Here is a 16,350-nt window from a genome sequence, read left to right as displayed (position 1 = left end):
TATTCTTTATTTTTCTTCATATACCACTCTTTTTATTTAACAGCAAATTTAGCGATAGCGAGATGGCGCAAGCTCAGTTGATTCTTCTAGATTTTTAAGATTATTTCATACATGCTTATTCAACCCACTTTTTATATCAAATGTTTTCTTTCTTCTAAGGTACTTCCATTAAAAGCGAACTTGGTGATCCAAGAAGCTAGACTACAAGTGGCACAAGCTGAATTGAACGCAGCACAAGCGGAGCTGGATGAAAAACAAAAAGAATTGGACCTTGTTCAAGCAAGGTAATATAAAGACTTCTATTTCTTGTAAAACAGACACATTCCACACTCTCTATTTTCATATATAATTTTCCTCAAAACTCATTATCTAAACTTGGCTTAGAATAATTGAAGTAAGATTAAAATTCTTTGTTCAAGTTCAATAGATATTCGATTCCAAAGATGATTGAAAAAGTTATCGATTTTGAAATATTAAGTAAACAAGTTATAAAGTTAAGTTTGGCATAAATTATGAAGCTTTTACTTATCGTAAAAAATTTGTCCGCTTTTTTTGGGACACACTGTATATAAAAAACACACGCAAACCGTATTCCATCCACATATGATTTCGGACCGCTTCGTCAACATCTCCAGTCATCTTTCGTTACATCAAAATTCATGATTGATAATTTATTTTATTTTTCAACAAAATCAGTCAAATCAGATCAAAGTGAAAGTCTGGTATTGAATACATACTCTTCTTTTATAGGTTCGAAGATGCAATGCGAGAGAAGCAAGCTTTAATCGATGATGCAGAGGCATGTCGACGCAAGATGACCAACGCCACCGCCCTTATTGATGGTTTGGGCGGAGAAAAACTGAGATGGACAGAACAAAGCAAATTATTTGAGCAGCAAATCAACAGGTAAAACTATTTCAAGGTTCAAAATACTAATCCTGAACAACTAACTGTTTTAAGATTTTTCGCTCCAGGGATTTTTCTCCAAATATTTTGAACACATAAGACATAAAATTAACATGATTGTTAGGCCAAGACATGATTCATCTGAAACATTGCAATGATCACAAATACGGTCTGTATCAATCAACAAATTTTCACTATGGTATAAAGGAGAGTCTTTAACTCGAACCTCTGTAACTCGAATATCTCCTTAACTCGAACAAGTTCTATGGTCCCTTCAGTTAACAATGCTTTATAAACCTTATTCCATAACTCGAACAAATCTATGTGCGTGTGGTGTTCGAGTTATGGAGACTCAACTGTACTTGCTGAATTCACTAAGAGGCAACGAGGAATTAACTGAACAATATGTTCCTTCATTGTAGATTGGTCGGTGATGTCTTGCTGGCTACGGCTTTCCTTTCGTATTCTGGACCATTTAACCAAGAATTTCGTGATGTCTTGTTGAACTGTTGGAAGAAGGAGATGAGAAAAAACAAAATTCCTTTCTCTGAGGTAAGTGTGAATTCAGCATTTGGGTCCAATCACTTTGGTAGGTGCTATATTGTTTTTGAGCTTTCTGGCTAGATTTTTGAGAAATTTTATTGAAGTTTACACTTTACTCTACCAAGGGTTAAAACTTTGTTAACGTCGTATATTAACCCGATGTTCAAATAGCTCCATTTTGGTTTCTGAGCTATCTGGAATAAATTTTGATATTCAGTTGTACCAAAATCGATAAAAAGTAAGTATTACAGCACAGCAGAGAGTTACCATTAATCAGCCTCTCTATAACTCGAACAAGGTTCTATAACTCAAATCTTCCATAATTCGAAAATATTTCAATTCTCCATGTCTGCTCACTGCAATTAATACTAATATCCTAAACCTTTTCTTTTAAAAGGATTTGAATTTGACCAGTATGTTAGCAGACAATGCAACAATAGGTGAATGGAATCTCCAAGGATTACCTAACGATGAATTATCATTACAAAATGGTATCATTGTAACCAAAGCTGCAAGATATCCACTCCTCATTGACCCTCAGGTAAGCATGAGAACGGAACTACATACGGCATTACATTTTGATTCTCTCTAATTCGATCTTCAAGGAGGGTCCAATGATTCTTTTCGAATTATAGAAAGGTTCAGATTACGGAGAGTATTTAGACGACTGACTTTCCAGTAAGAGGAGCCAATGTTTAAGTTCGAATTATAGAAATATTCGGATAATAGAAGTTCGAATTTCAGAGAGTGAAGTGTAATACTACTAATTACTAATTACTACATAATAGAAAAAAGGACATTTTCAATATTTGATAAGTGTTCTCAGAGTTTAAAAGTTTATTTTTAGACTTTTTGAAATTGTCTGGTACTGCTGGATTTGATATACCAGCAGTACCAGACAATTTCAAAAAGTCTAAAAATAAACTTTTAAACTCTGAGAACACTTATCAAATATTGAAAATGTCCTTTTTAAGTATAAGTATGATAAATGTTTTCACTTTATAGGGTCAAGGCAAGGCTTGGATTCGTAACAAAGAAGCGAAAAGTGAACTCTGTGTGACTTCACTCAATCACAAATACTTCCGAAACCATTTAGAAGATTCTTTATCCCTTGGTAGACCATTGTTATTAGAAGATGTTCGAGAGGAGTTAGATCCTGCTCTTGATAATGTTTTGGAAAAGAATTTCATCAAATCTGGAAAGACATTGAAGGTAAACTTATACATTATGGGGCCCGTTTAGGACTTTTGTAAAAGGCAGCTCAAGTGTTGAGAGAGGCTTCTGGTGTCTGATTTGAATTTTTGCAATCTTGATGATGATTTTTTTAAATACCCATTGCAAGAAATCAATGTTTGATTCGCAGTGATGGGGCATATTCTGTATCTGAATACATGAGTCAAATGAATTTATAATTATTGTTCTTTACATAACAGGTCAAAGTTGGTGATAAAGAGATTGACGTCATGCAAGGTTTTCGATTCTACATCACCACAAAACTACCCAACCCTTCTTACACACCAGAGATCTCGGCACGAACTTCTATCATTGATTTTACTGTCACCATGAAAGGACTGGAAGATCAATTATTGGGACGAGTCATCCTGACAGAAAAACAGGTAAAGTATTGATTGCTTATCATTTTGATGGTCGATGCATAGTGCTGCAAGGTAAAGGTTGGTTTCGTCTACCAGGTTTTGTTTAAGGAGCAATGTCTTAGTGGTTAGAATGTTCCGCTCAGCTCATAGATAGACAAGGCCCCATGAAAACAATCAAAAGACTCTCTAAAAGTCGTAGATTACTGGGTTCATCCACGTAAAATATTTGTTATCTGTATTTGACCAACTGCATTAGACCTCTCCTCTGTCAATATAAATTTTTACGAACAAATTACCTTAAAACCAGTCAGTATTTAACTTTCATGAGTTTTGCCAGAATGCGCTTCTCTAACTATCAACTTTCGAAGATACGAAACATATTTTTCTCTTGAAAAAGTGAGTCAATTCTGTATGTTTAAATTCTTGTTAACCGCCACGTCTTTTCACTGACGAATTATAGGAACTTGAAGCTGAGCGAGTGAGCTTGATGGAAGAAGTAACAGCAAATAAACGTAAGATGAAAGATCTCGAAGATAACCTTTTGTATCGTTTGACAAGTACACAAGGTTCTTTAGTGGAAGATGAATCTTTGATTGCTGTCCTCAGTACTACCAAACAGACTTCGGAAGAAGTGAGCGAGAAACTGTCCATTGCAGCGGAGACAGAATTGAAAATCAACTCAGCACGTGAAGAGTACAGACCAGGTATTTTTTTTTGCATGAGTTGGTGTAGCAATAGAATAACAATGAGCTTTTAAAAATGCGTAAAATGTTCATAAACAAAAGCCGAAAAAATGCAGATAAATATTTCCTATATTCAGAAATGTCAAAATGACAAGAAAATATAGTATTGTCATCAGGGGTGGATCTTGGAAGGGGGTGAAAATTTATGACCAAAAAGTGTTCATTGTAACTATACTCCTTATAAAGAAATGAAGACTCTCTGTCATAAATTTTGGACTCCCTCAAATCCACCACTGATTATCCGAGTTTGAAATTATTCGAAATCTTGAGGGAGTTAGGTTATTTTGTTCTGAATTCTGATTCTGTTCCAAGAAGAAAAAATCCCATTCTCATTTTATAAGAACATCCAATTTTTGAAGCCACCTTCGGATGTTCTCAAGTCTTTCAATTTATTCTTATTTTCATTGATTTGTGAATCTTTGTATAATTCCCTAAAAAAATGGCTGTTGCAGAGTTTTTGAAGCCTTAAAACGTTCTAAACTTGTTCTTGATATTTTCGCCATCTTAGTCTTATGTTCTTATAAAGTTTGCTCTTATAAAATTGTGTGATCAAATTTCAAAATTTTCCTTTCTAGTTGCAACACGTGGCAGTATTTTATACTTTTTGATCGTCGAACTTTCGTACGTTAACGTCATGTATCAAACGTCACTACGTCAATTCCTTGGCCTGTTCGACAAATCTATGTTGAAATCACAAAAATCACCTATTCAAGCTAAACGTATACAAAGCATTATAGAGTATTTGACATTCGAAGTGTTTTCATACTCCATGCGTGGCTTTTATGAAGAACATAAATTCTTGTTTACAATTCTGTTGGCATTGAAGATTGACTTACGCGAACGGAAAATCAAACAAGAAGAATTCGAAGTTTTCATCAAAGGTAATTTTCATCACTACAGCGGGCTCTGCCTAATTGGAACTATTATTCGAATCTTTCTATATTTCAAACTAAAACTTGGTCTCCTCAGCTTAGAGTAGTGTAAAATTTTGAAGATAGGGTTATAGAGAGGTAAATGTACTGTAAAAATTAGGAAAACTCGTTTAAGATTCTATTATAAAAAAGACAACATAAAAAAAACAGTGTCACCCAGTGTCACCTTCCATTTGCTTGCAGAGCATTTTTGAGGGAGCATAAATTATGAGAAATACTTTTTGCTTATTCTGCTTTGTCAGCATAGTGGTACGCCTCCAATCTATATCATAAAAAATCTATCCAAACACCATTCATAAAACTCTCCTTCCATCCATTCCTCCTTCCTTCCAAAATCCATGAATTCGTTTAGGACTACCGTAGATATACCCAATAAATTTTGCTCTCAAAATCAAACTTTGTTTGATAAAGCTTGAAATCTTTGTTAAACCACACAAACAAAAAGTTAAGAATAAGCAGATATATACGGATAGGAGAAATATTCAAAGAGTTAACTGTTTTTTAATATTTCAACAATTCTTTAAATATTTCATAGGTGGAGCGGCTTTGGATTTAAATTCAGTGGAAGCCAAACCAAAGAAATGGATTCAAGACATGACATGGTTGAATTTGGTGGCACTCAGTAAACTTCCTCAATTCTCACAAATCCTTGACCAGGTAATCACAATCTCAGTTGTGTTGCGTGTCCAAAACCAGTTCGAATTGCCACTTCTTCCGATATTTTATTCAGTTTATAGATAAAATTTGTATATGACTTAAGTATTCGATCTATTTACTACACTCTTGTAATCATTTACCCGGTGAGATCCGCCCTGGTGGACAACCCGGTGAGAAATTTCTCGGTATGATAATGATGATATTGGCCGATATTCACTCCAATGGGGTTTCAAAACTTTACCGAGTCACTGAGACAGGGTTGTTTTACCAATTCACATCTTTTCAATTTTTCAATTTCTTCATTTCATCACTCTTGCATTTAATTATCTGGCTAGGTGTCAAGGAACGATAAAAGTTGGAAAGGATGGTTCGATAGTGAAGCACCAGAAGATAATGTCATCCCTGATGGATACAATGATTCTTTGGACACTTTCCGAAAGTTATTACTGATTAGATCATGGTGCCCTGATCGAACAATGCATCAAGCAAGAAAATACATCTCCAGTTCTATTGGTGAACAGGTAACTTGCTTTAGATTCTCTCCCGCTAATTCTCGATATTCATAACTCTAAAACTTCCATAAAGTCGGTTTTTGACCCTGTTTTGCTATTTTCAGTGACATGAGTCAAACTCCGGTTCTTACTTACGTAATCTTATTTAGGCTTATCAAAATATTCAAACTAATTCTCAGTCTCGATCAAGGCAAAACTCTCGCGTTAAAATACTTTCTATAATTCGATTATATTGAATGAACTAAATTTCGAGTTCTAATTATTATCAAAATAATTATAAAGGAGGTCCTTACAGTACTTCAATTAGAGAGATTCTCCTTTCCAGTGTCGAAGTTTCATCAAAGCCTATTTGAATTTAGCTATTGGACACTACAGTATCTAACTGATCTTTGATTTAACTTGGGAGTAATGTAGCTATAGTCCAAGTACCATAATCATCTTTTTTTTAGTACGCCGAAGGAGTGATATTGAATTTGGAAGGCATGTGGGAGGAGAGCGAACCACGTGTACCAATGATTTGTTTACTCTCCATGGGTTCTGATCCAACCTCCTCCATCGAGGCCCTCGCAAAACGAAAGAACCTTAGTAAGTTTATATCTGAATTCTAGCTGCTGTATTTAATGATGAAATGAAATCTAAAAATTTAATTTTATTCATTCTTGACTTTACACCATGATCATAACTGTTGCCTCCTGGCCCTTTAACTAAATTCTAGCAATTCTAGTCAAATACCAGCTGTACCTTTTATCTACGAGTGATGGAACCGGGGGTCTATCAAATGACGCATGAGGAGCGGCGGTCATCTAGGAAAAATCAAGTTTGGTCCCGAGTTTGATGCAACGTACCGAAATCTATGGAATAAGCCATTATCCATATATCGATGCTTTTGACATCTAAATTTTCATTGACGGGTCTAATTTTCGTAACTTTGACATTTCAATACCCATTTTTCTCTTTAATTTAAGTAAGTTTACTTCTTGACTACAACGGCTACAACTAAAACTATTAATTGTTTCTTTCGCAATTTCTAGACTGTCGAAACGTGTCAATGGGACAAGGTCAAGAAATTCATGCTCGGCGCCTGCTCCAACAATTCCTAGCAGAAGGTGGATGGGTACTTTTACAGAATTGTCATCTTGGGTTGAACTTCTTAGATGAACTGTTTGATATGGTAAGTTTGATTGGTTGGTTCAACTCCACCCCCCCCCGACCCATTTCTTTTTGTTGTTTTCAATGTAAAAGTAACAAATCTTCTTACCTTTACAAATAAATACAGTTGACCCTCTCTAATTCGAATTAGAGAAAGATTCCAATTAGAGAGACTAATTATACTGCTACTTTTCAACTGAAGGGAACGGTATTTTATTTCAAATTATAGAAAGGTACCAATTAGTAGAAATTCGAATTATAGAGAGTTAACTGTCATTCTTTTATCAAGAATGAGTCAAACTTCATTCAAGCGCTTTAAAGAGTATGTGGAAAGTCTGGCGAATGAATTGACCATAAACATCTCGTCTTTGATTTTCAAAATCAGTAAAGAAATCGACACGAAGCTTTTATCTAAAAATTAAGCATAAGCTTTTCGACGGTTGTCATCTTCCGTACAAATAATCTAAATCACGTCTTTCTTTCGTTACTAGATCACTACAGTAGAATCACCACACGAAAATTTCCGTTTATGGATTACAACTGAAGTTCATCCCAAATTCCCCATCAACCTTCTACAAATTGGCATCAAATTCACCAATGAACCACCTCAAGGTGTCAAAGCTGGTCTCAAAAGAACGTACGCTGGTATCACCCAGGTTTGTGATTTTAAGCTGTCTGTGTCATTTTAAAATAACAAATCTTCCTGAGAAGACCAAACTATTTTATAACCTATCCAATGAAAGAAGAAGCGGAAAGAAAGCAACTAAGTCTTTAAGGGTTAATCAAATTTTTACAAACTAAGATTTTTTCAGACTTATACTTCGATCCGAATGACCAATGTTCAGAATTAAGATCAAATGCCTTCCTGTAGTTGGGCGAAATACAAACCTTCTAAACTTCATCCCAATACCCAGAGGGTAATCAAAAGACCTGAATGGGAACTACTTTTGTCGGATGATACACACTCGGATAATTCCAATATTCCTTTCTCTTTTAAATGCTAGAAGCGATGACCGAGTGGTCCACTAGACTGTCAGCGCTCAAAACCAGAGAAACTTCCGCTCGTTTTCATGTACCATGCAGCTCTTAGATAGCCAGGCCAGCTTCCCTTTACCCCATAAAAACAATGAGAAAACTGTCTATGAAGTCCTAGATTATACTTGGCTATCAACATAAAATATCGGCTATCTATTGGATGGTTCTATTGCTTCTATTTCTCTAAAACATAACCAATATAGTATACCATAATTCTCATACCGGCTGGCCTTAGTTATAGAGTCATTACTGGGCTATCAACGTAAAATATCTAAAACATAAGGACTATACCATCATTACTGGGCTACCAACGTAAAATATCTAAAACATAACCACTATACCATCATTTCTAGGATCAACTGGACATTATCAATCTTCAACAATGGAAACCAATGCTATATGCCACCGCTTTCCTCCATACGGTTGTCCAAGAGAGAAGAAAATTCGGACCTCTTGGTTGGAATATTCCTTATGAATTCAACTCGTCCGATTTGACAGCAAGTGTCCAATTCTTGCAGAATCATCTCGACGAAATGGATTTTAAGAGGGTAAGTTCTTAAGGAGATAACTATTTGATGTACATATAGCCATCCGATGGTCGTGAAACAGATTGTATAATGTTTTTGAATTTTTAAAGAAGTATAATTTTTGAATTGACTACCTTATCGGCCCTTTTTACGCCGGCCCTTATTGGCGTTATTTTTAGGCTCTTGGCGTAACAAGGGCCGGCGTTAAAAGGACCGATGTAAAAAGGGCCAAAATTTTGCAAATTTTACTTAAAAGTGGCGTTAATCTTTGACCATTTTTCTATATTTAAAGGATTTTGAGCAAATGATTCGAAGATAAAAAATTATCCATTGTTTTACTCCATATCTAAAACTTTGCAAAAATCAGTGATTAACTGAAAAATTATACTTTAGTGTAAATTGAAGCATAAATAGCCATTCTAACAAATTTTGGCGTTATTTACGACCCTAATTGGCGTAAGCCCAAAATCAGGCTGTGGCGTAATAAAGGTCGGTGTAAAAGGGGCCGCGCTAAATTAGGGCCGGCGTAAAAAGGGCCGATAAGGCATTAGATATATTTAATATTTCTTAAAGTCAAAAGTAATTTAGTGTGTTGGTCATGTGATTTGAGGCGTTCGGTTAAAATCCCCGTTACTCACTATGTTCTGTTCAGTAAAATGAAATAAGATATCTGATTATTGGGCTATCAATGTAAAATATAGACTCTATCCAGTCATTCTTCTTGTACTATCAGATTTGAAAAGTTCAATGTTATAAATCCACTGGACACTCAACTTGAAACGTCAAATCAATTCTTTTGATCTTTCTATTCTATACAGGGTGTGTCATGGAGTACAGTTCGTTACATGTTAAGTGAAGTCCAATATGGAGGGCGTGTCACGGATGATTTTGATAAACGGTTATTGAAAACATTTTGCCGTGTCTGGTTCCACGAAAATATGTTTCTTGATTCGTTCAAATTTTATCAAGGATATACGATCCCAAAATGCAATGCGCTGAGTGATTTCAAAGCACATATCATGAATCTCCCTTCAGTGGACTCACCTGAGGTAAGGTTTTTTGAATTAATTGAAGATCATTGGCATCTTTCTAAGACCCCGTTTAAATTAAGTAATAGTTATCAGACAGTTGTGAGTACACAATGAGAAATATTTTATGAGTTCCGAGATATTTCTGTGCAATATTTTCCGAGCCTTTAGCGAGGAAAATATACAGAAAATCCGGAACGAGTGAAATATTTCCATATTGTACGAGAAAATCGTATACAGTACCAAATTTGAATTTTTTTTAATTCAACCTGGGTGGAATTGCGAAATGTCACTTTCGGTAGTACCAAAGTTAATGCTCAAAGTACATGAATTTCTTTAATAACTCTCAAAGAGCGGAAAATTTGAAATTGATTCTCTATGTTACTAACACTCTCCAATAGGTTCTCGGATTGTTCCGAGTTTTGAGATTTTCTGTGCAGTCGTCTTTCTCTAATTTGAACTTCTGTAATTCGATTCTTTCTGTAATTCGAACTAAAACATCGATCTCTTCAGCTGTATGGTTTGTGGTAAAGTATTTATACCATGTTCGCACGTAGCGATTTCGTTTCGCTCCGAAACGGAATGAAGCCATTCTATTGGTTAGAAGTCACGTGAAATTTGAATAGAACCAATAGAACAGCTTCATTTCGTTTCGGAGCCGAACGGAATCATTACGTGCGAACATGGTTTTACTCCCTGTAATCTAACTCGAAGAAATAATCTCTAAGATTACCTGTTTTCTGAATCAACTGCAAAACTATGCAAATCCTTTTGAAGAACTCAAAATATATAAATTTTAAAAACACATTTATTTTCTATTATGCTGGTATGGCTTAATACCTTACAGACGAAAAAAGGATGGTTTGCTTTAATTTCTATTTTAGGCCTTTGGTTTGCACTCCAATGCGGATATCACTTATCAAACCAAGACAGCTGTGGACACTTTGAACACCATTTTAAATGTACAACCGAAGGATTCTGGTGGCTCATCTGGTGAAACCAGAGAATCTGTGGTCTACCGGCAAGCTTCTGAAATGCTGGAGAAATTACCAGCTAATTATATTCCTCATGAGGTAATTAAAAGTTTCATTTCGATTGTTTCTCATGCCAAGATTCTTTTTTAGTATCATTTCTTAATCTTAACTTCTTATTAAACCCTATGCCTTGGCGTGTAATATGTTAATTTCGATAGATTGCTTTCTGACAAATTGAACACTTTATACTTTTTTTAAATAGCATAAAAATACCTTTCAAATGGCACCAAAACCATTGCCTAAGCTCTAGTTTAGACGGCCCACTTTTTGCCCTGCCTATTCTAATTATGAATTAAAGAGGGCATAAAGTGGACTGTCTAAAGTGATGCATAGCCCTCTTTTGACGTCAATGCAATGTCTTCTTTCAAACCTTTCCAAGCAAAGATTTTAACAACCAACTTTGTGCCCTCTTTCTGCCTACTCTAACAATTAGAATAGGCAGGGCAGAAAGTCGGCCGTCTAAACTATAGCTAACTCTTAAGTTATAAGCCTTTATGTCAGTTTGGAGTTTTGGATTTCAAAAAAAAAGTTGGAAATTTTTCATTTTTTTCAAAGAATGTTGCGCGGTGGGTAGGTTAGGGTTAAGTTAGGCATACGTTAGGCATACGTTAGGCATACGTTAGACACCGTTGAAGAAACCTGAGAATCTGACACTTGACTAATCCTCTCATTTTCATCAAAGGTCAAAGGAAGACTTCAAAAGATGGGAGCACTGATGCCAATCAATATTTTCTTACGACAAGAAATCGATCGAATGCAAAGAGTCATCACAACAGTGCGTCAAACGTTGAGTGATTTATTACTGGCCATCGATGGTACAATCATCATGTCTGAGAATTTGCGAGATGCTTTGGATAATATTTACGATGCAAGAGTTCCTTCATTCTGGAGAAAGGTAAATAGGGAGCTTGGACCTACTCTTTTTTTACGTCTAGGTTAAAGCATTTTTAACTCATCGAGCATCTATTTTTTACTAGCTCTTTGCACCCCCCCCCCAAGGATGATCGAAGAGTTTAACACGTTACAAATCTTTGGGCACAACCAGTTGCAACAAATTCGAACACAGGGCCATGATCCATGACATCATATGAAGATTCCCAGCTGACACACGACGTTGTTATATAACGTTCATATAACGTTATTCGGGCGTTGTCAACATTAGATATATGTTAAGTCAACGTTGTGTGCCAGCTGGGTTGTGCGTTTTCTGGGTACCATTCTTTGTGGCAAAAGTTGCACGAAAGGAGATTAGGTTCGACACTGGGAAACTCAACCGAAGGTTTATACTCAAAGGGCAAGTAAGCGTTGAAACATAAGCAATCTGTCTAAAGTATCGGGAAAATGGAATGAAATTAAGAGTTGTTCATTCAGCTTTCAAATGTATTGTTGTATACACCTATCAACCTTTGTAGCATCATGGGAAGACTGGATTTCAGTTTACCAAGAAAAAATAATCAAAGTGACTGAAGTCATTGCATTTACATTCTCAAAGACAAAGAATTTTGACGTCATTCCCTTGAAAATCTATTACCAGGCCACTCAAAAGCCGATCCAGTCGAGCCGATTGATGGGGAAAGTGCTCTTCATAGAGCAATGTAATTTGATAATCTTCCATGAACTAAAAAAAATTAATCACATACCATATCTTCTGATTTTTCTAGATTTCATGGGAATCGACATCACTTGGTTTTTGGTTCACAGAATTGATTGAACGAAATCAACAATTTTCCACGTGGCTTTTCCAAGGACGACCAAATTGTTTCTGGATGACTGGGTTCTTCAATCCACAGGTAAAATATCCTAAAATTTAAAGTCAATAGATTTTATCAGAGTTTTTGATTGTTCTAAAAAAGCAATGTATTGTGGGATTGTTTCGGGAGTTTTTATTACAATAGAAATCTCTTAGGAATTCCTCGAGGTAATTCTATTGTAATACCCCCGAAACAATCCCACAATGCATCACTGTCTTAGAAAAATCAAAAACTCCGATAATGTCTATTGGACATGTTTTACTGTCCCAGCTTGGACACAACGTCGTTTCAACGTTTATCTAATGTTCAAAACGTCCATGTAACGTTATATGAACGGTAAAATAACGTCGTGTGCCAGTTAGGTTTACGCAATTCAAGATTCCCAGACCTTTTCTTTATCCATTTTAAATATTACTTCCAAAATCCGGAAGCACCTTCAAGATCAAATCACTTTCAGAAGCGTTTGCTATCTCCACTCAAAGAAGCGTTTAATGCGAGGTATTTGGCGTTATGACTTCTCAAGTTGGGGATTTTTTGTAAAGCAGGGAATGGTCTGGTGGGAATGATGTTCATGGGGTATCGGATATTTGCGGCATGATAATTCGTGATATACATGACGTATTGCTTTCCACGCGGAACATCCAGGTTTTTTTGCCAGTAGTGGCAAATTAAGAGGGAATTGTTTAAAATCTGCCACTACTGGCAAAAACCGAGGTGTTTCCGTATAAAATATTACGACATGAATATCATGAATTCAGATTTTAATTTCATACTCACTCTTTTCTATGTTTTGTTTCTTTATGTAGGGCTTCTTAACAGCCATGCGTCAAGAGATTACTAGAATGCACAAAGGATGGGCTTTAGACAGTGTGGTGTTAGCAAATGATGTAACCAAATACACGAAAGAAGACATTACAAGTGCACCAGCAGAGGGAGTTTACGTTCATGGATTGTTCCTTGATGGAGCTGGTTGGGATCGTCGTAACTGCCGATTAACAGAAGCGCAACCTAAAGTTTTGTTCACTCCACTCCCAGTTGTCCATGTCTACGCTGTTAACACGCAAACTGCGAAGGACGCTCGACTGTTTGAATGTCCGGTCTATAAGAAACCACGACGGACAGATTTGACGTATATTTTCTGTTTGTTCTTGAAAACAGTTCAACACCCAGATCATTGGATTTTGAGAGGTGTGGCGCTTCTTTGTGATACCAAATAAACAATATATGGCGCTTGAATAATATGGAAATTAAATGATTTTGAAAGTCATTTGCTGATTGTGCAATAAACGTTTGATTCGATGCTTTTCGATAGCCTTGGTAAAACATTACTAATCTTTAATGACCAAAATATTAACCTTGAATGGATACAAATTAATTTCTTTCTTCATAGTCTTCAAATCTCATGAATGTAAATTTTTTTTTCTGTTTAGTGTTTCTGTAAAAATATCTGTAAAATAAGAAATGGTTTGCAAATATAATGATATGATATAAAATGATCAACTTAAAATAAAATTTATGAACGGAATCAGCCCGGGAGGGGGGGGGGCACTGACCTTGACGGCCGACGGGGATGTGCCACTGGAGTTTGAAAAGAAAAATCGAAAAAGATTTCCCATTTTCACCCTGAAAAGTGGCAAAAATGACAAAATGTAAACAAAAGATTGAAAAATTTTCTGATTTCCACCTTGAAAAATTGTCCAAAATAACCAAAAACCACCCTGTACAAATGTTGAAAATTAGTAAATTTGGGACACTGTCCGATATCTTCAGAGCCTAAAAAAGGAACCCTGACAAGCGACACGTCCCCGTTCCCAATTTCGCCTGAGTGCCTCCCCCGGGAGGTAATTGACACAAAGGAACCTCGACATCTGGCAATCTTAAATTTTTTTACCCTTACATTCGTTTTCTCCAGAGAAACGAGTTCTTTTCCAAAAGGAAAAAATGGAGGACAACGAACCACAAAGAAGTAACCTGAATTCTATGGGAGAAACGTTTGTTAATGTCTAGAATTTCAGGGGGTTATTGTAATTTCAGTTGGAATTTCTAGTGATATGTCATAAAAGGTTGTGGACTTTCTTTGAAATGAGTGTGTATTTTTTTCTGGGAAAACTCAATCTGGCTATTTCCTCGATCTTCCGTACGACCAAGGTTCTACTCACGACGGTTCACCTGTCAAATAAACAAACTCTTCGCCCGAGTAATACCCGATTCCCCTGACACGAACAGTGGAGCCTATACAACTCAATGCACAGGGAACTTGAATTCGAGTTATGGAATTTTCGAGTTTGGATTTATGGGGTTTTTGGAGACCGGTTTATAAGACATCTTTTAGTGAAGGGATGAGAAAACTTGTTCGAGTTAAGGAGTCATTCGAAGGTTAGAGGTTCGAGTTCTATAGACTGAACTGTAGTTAGTTTAAGGTTGCTGACGGGACGCTTAATCAAGTTCACAGTTGCGAGAATCAGGCCCGGCGGAAGCGGGGAGACTGGGGAGACTTCAGTCTCCCCGCTTTTGAGCAAATGAGATTTTTTTTCTTAAAATTCTAGCGAATTTTATCTCATTTTGAGCCTTCAGCCTCCCCACTTTTACGGTTGTTCCGCCGGGCCTGAGAATGGGAAGGAAAACTTGGTATAACTAAACCAAATAAATCCATAATAACGCTGTTCCAAAAACACAATGGTCACAAGATCAGTGCAAAGATGATTAGGTGTCCAAGAGTTAAAACTAATGATTTTCGGCTGTAAAACCTGATATTGGATTCTTTGATAAGTGAAATCACAGATTTTTCAAAGGAAGAAGCACTGAAGTATGGGACCATTCTTTAGGACCCGTGACAACAATTTCCGGAGTGGAATTTTCTCGGCGTCAAAAGGACGTTTTCGAAATGTTTGGCACTCATTTTCTCGAGTTATGTTGAGAAATCGACCATGGTCCTCTTCAAGTCATCTATATCGTTTTTCAAGAGCTTTCCAATGACATAAGTAGTTTTGAAGGCTTGGGGACACGAGAAGTTTTTCTCGCGTTGGTGCAATGCAACATGCTCTATCCCAATAACACAAGAGAAAAGTGCGTGCCCCATGGTTTCTTTTTTGTTTTGTTTCATGGGACAAAAAGTGAGGGAAATACCCAGACGACACGCTGATTTTGTCCCAGGGACAAAAGTGAGGTTTCAATTCTATTGGTAGAAATAAAAATGGAGGTTCTGTGTATGGTTCCCTACCGAAGTCTTGTGACTAAATTTGAGGGATGTGAAATGATATTCACAGCAGTTCCTGATGCTCCAAATGTTTGTAAAATATTTCAAGTTTTTTTTAATTTCAAGGACCACGTACCGAAGGAAATTTCACGACTTTGGTTTAAAAAATACTCATATACCGACACGAAATTCGACTTTCGTTTTGTTAGGAAATGAGGCTTAGTTTCCCTAAAAAATTCTAGGATCATGCAAATTTCCCCTGCCTTTATCGGGACAAATGAACGAGTCAAGGAAAAAGTAAAAGCCGACATTGAAAATCAAGTAAACCCTAAACCAAAACCCTAGCTTTATGATAGAATCTTTTTTCTTTTTTTTTTTTTGCTTGTTGAAAAGATATTCAAGAGCGGAGAATCTTGATAAAGAAAAACTCTTAATAACAAATTTTAAAGCTTATACAAAAGCTTACAAAACATAGAAGAAATTTTGTCATTGAATATCAATATGGCATATCGCATTATCATAAAATATAAAAAATTATTTCCAAAGATATTACACTAGTTACAATAATGCCTAACAAATGATTATAATAAGATAGCTTACATGTTATAACCATTGACTTTTAAGCCCGAAGGGCTAGACTCGAGACTGTTGGATGGGAAATAAAGCCATAAATAGTAAAATTTATCGCTAGATTTAAAAAAATGCAGTCCTCAAAAACAAAGGAACCGCTAGATACAATCCG

General features: G+C 36.1%; 1 protein-coding gene across 1 annotated transcript in view; it reads left to right on the top strand.

Annotated features, from left to right (window-relative positions):
- The window catches only part of LOC136812598 (dynein axonemal heavy chain 5-like), a 60,196-nt gene extending 46,288 nt beyond the window's left edge, over positions 1-13,908 (top strand). Inside the window, exons 65-83 of the mRNA XM_067069125.1 lie at positions 160-284; positions 751-906; positions 1,329-1,458; positions 1,847-1,990; positions 2,455-2,661; positions 2,883-3,065; positions 3,505-3,748; positions 4,363-4,668; positions 5,255-5,376; positions 5,712-5,897; positions 6,338-6,473; positions 6,920-7,059; positions 7,529-7,693; positions 8,426-8,620; positions 9,418-9,648; positions 10,512-10,700; positions 11,344-11,556; positions 12,323-12,451; positions 13,219-13,908. Coding sequence (XP_066925226.1) covers positions 160-284; positions 751-906; positions 1,329-1,458; positions 1,847-1,990; positions 2,455-2,661; positions 2,883-3,065; positions 3,505-3,748; positions 4,363-4,668; positions 5,255-5,376; positions 5,712-5,897; positions 6,338-6,473; positions 6,920-7,059; positions 7,529-7,693; positions 8,426-8,620; positions 9,418-9,648; positions 10,512-10,700; positions 11,344-11,556; positions 12,323-12,451; positions 13,219-13,629 — 3,612 coding nt within the window. The 3' untranslated portion in view covers positions 13,630-13,908. The remainder of the gene's footprint in view (positions 1-159; positions 285-750; positions 907-1,328; positions 1,459-1,846; positions 1,991-2,454; positions 2,662-2,882; positions 3,066-3,504; positions 3,749-4,362; positions 4,669-5,254; positions 5,377-5,711; positions 5,898-6,337; positions 6,474-6,919; positions 7,060-7,528; positions 7,694-8,425; positions 8,621-9,417; positions 9,649-10,511; positions 10,701-11,343; positions 11,557-12,322; positions 12,452-13,218) is intronic.
- The last annotated feature ends 2,442 nt before the right edge of the window (positions 13,909-16,350 follow it).

Source organism: Clytia hemisphaerica, unplaced genomic scaffold (genome assembly GCF_902728285.1).
Source record: "Clytia hemisphaerica strain Z4C2 unplaced genomic scaffold, Clytia hemisphaerica genome assembly, whole genome shotgun sequence".
NCBI classification, from domain to species: Eukaryota; Metazoa; Cnidaria; class Hydrozoa; order Leptothecata; family Clytiidae; genus Clytia; species Clytia hemisphaerica.
Note: the sequence above shows the minus strand (reverse complement) of the source record. Positions and strands in the feature narration are given on the sequence as shown.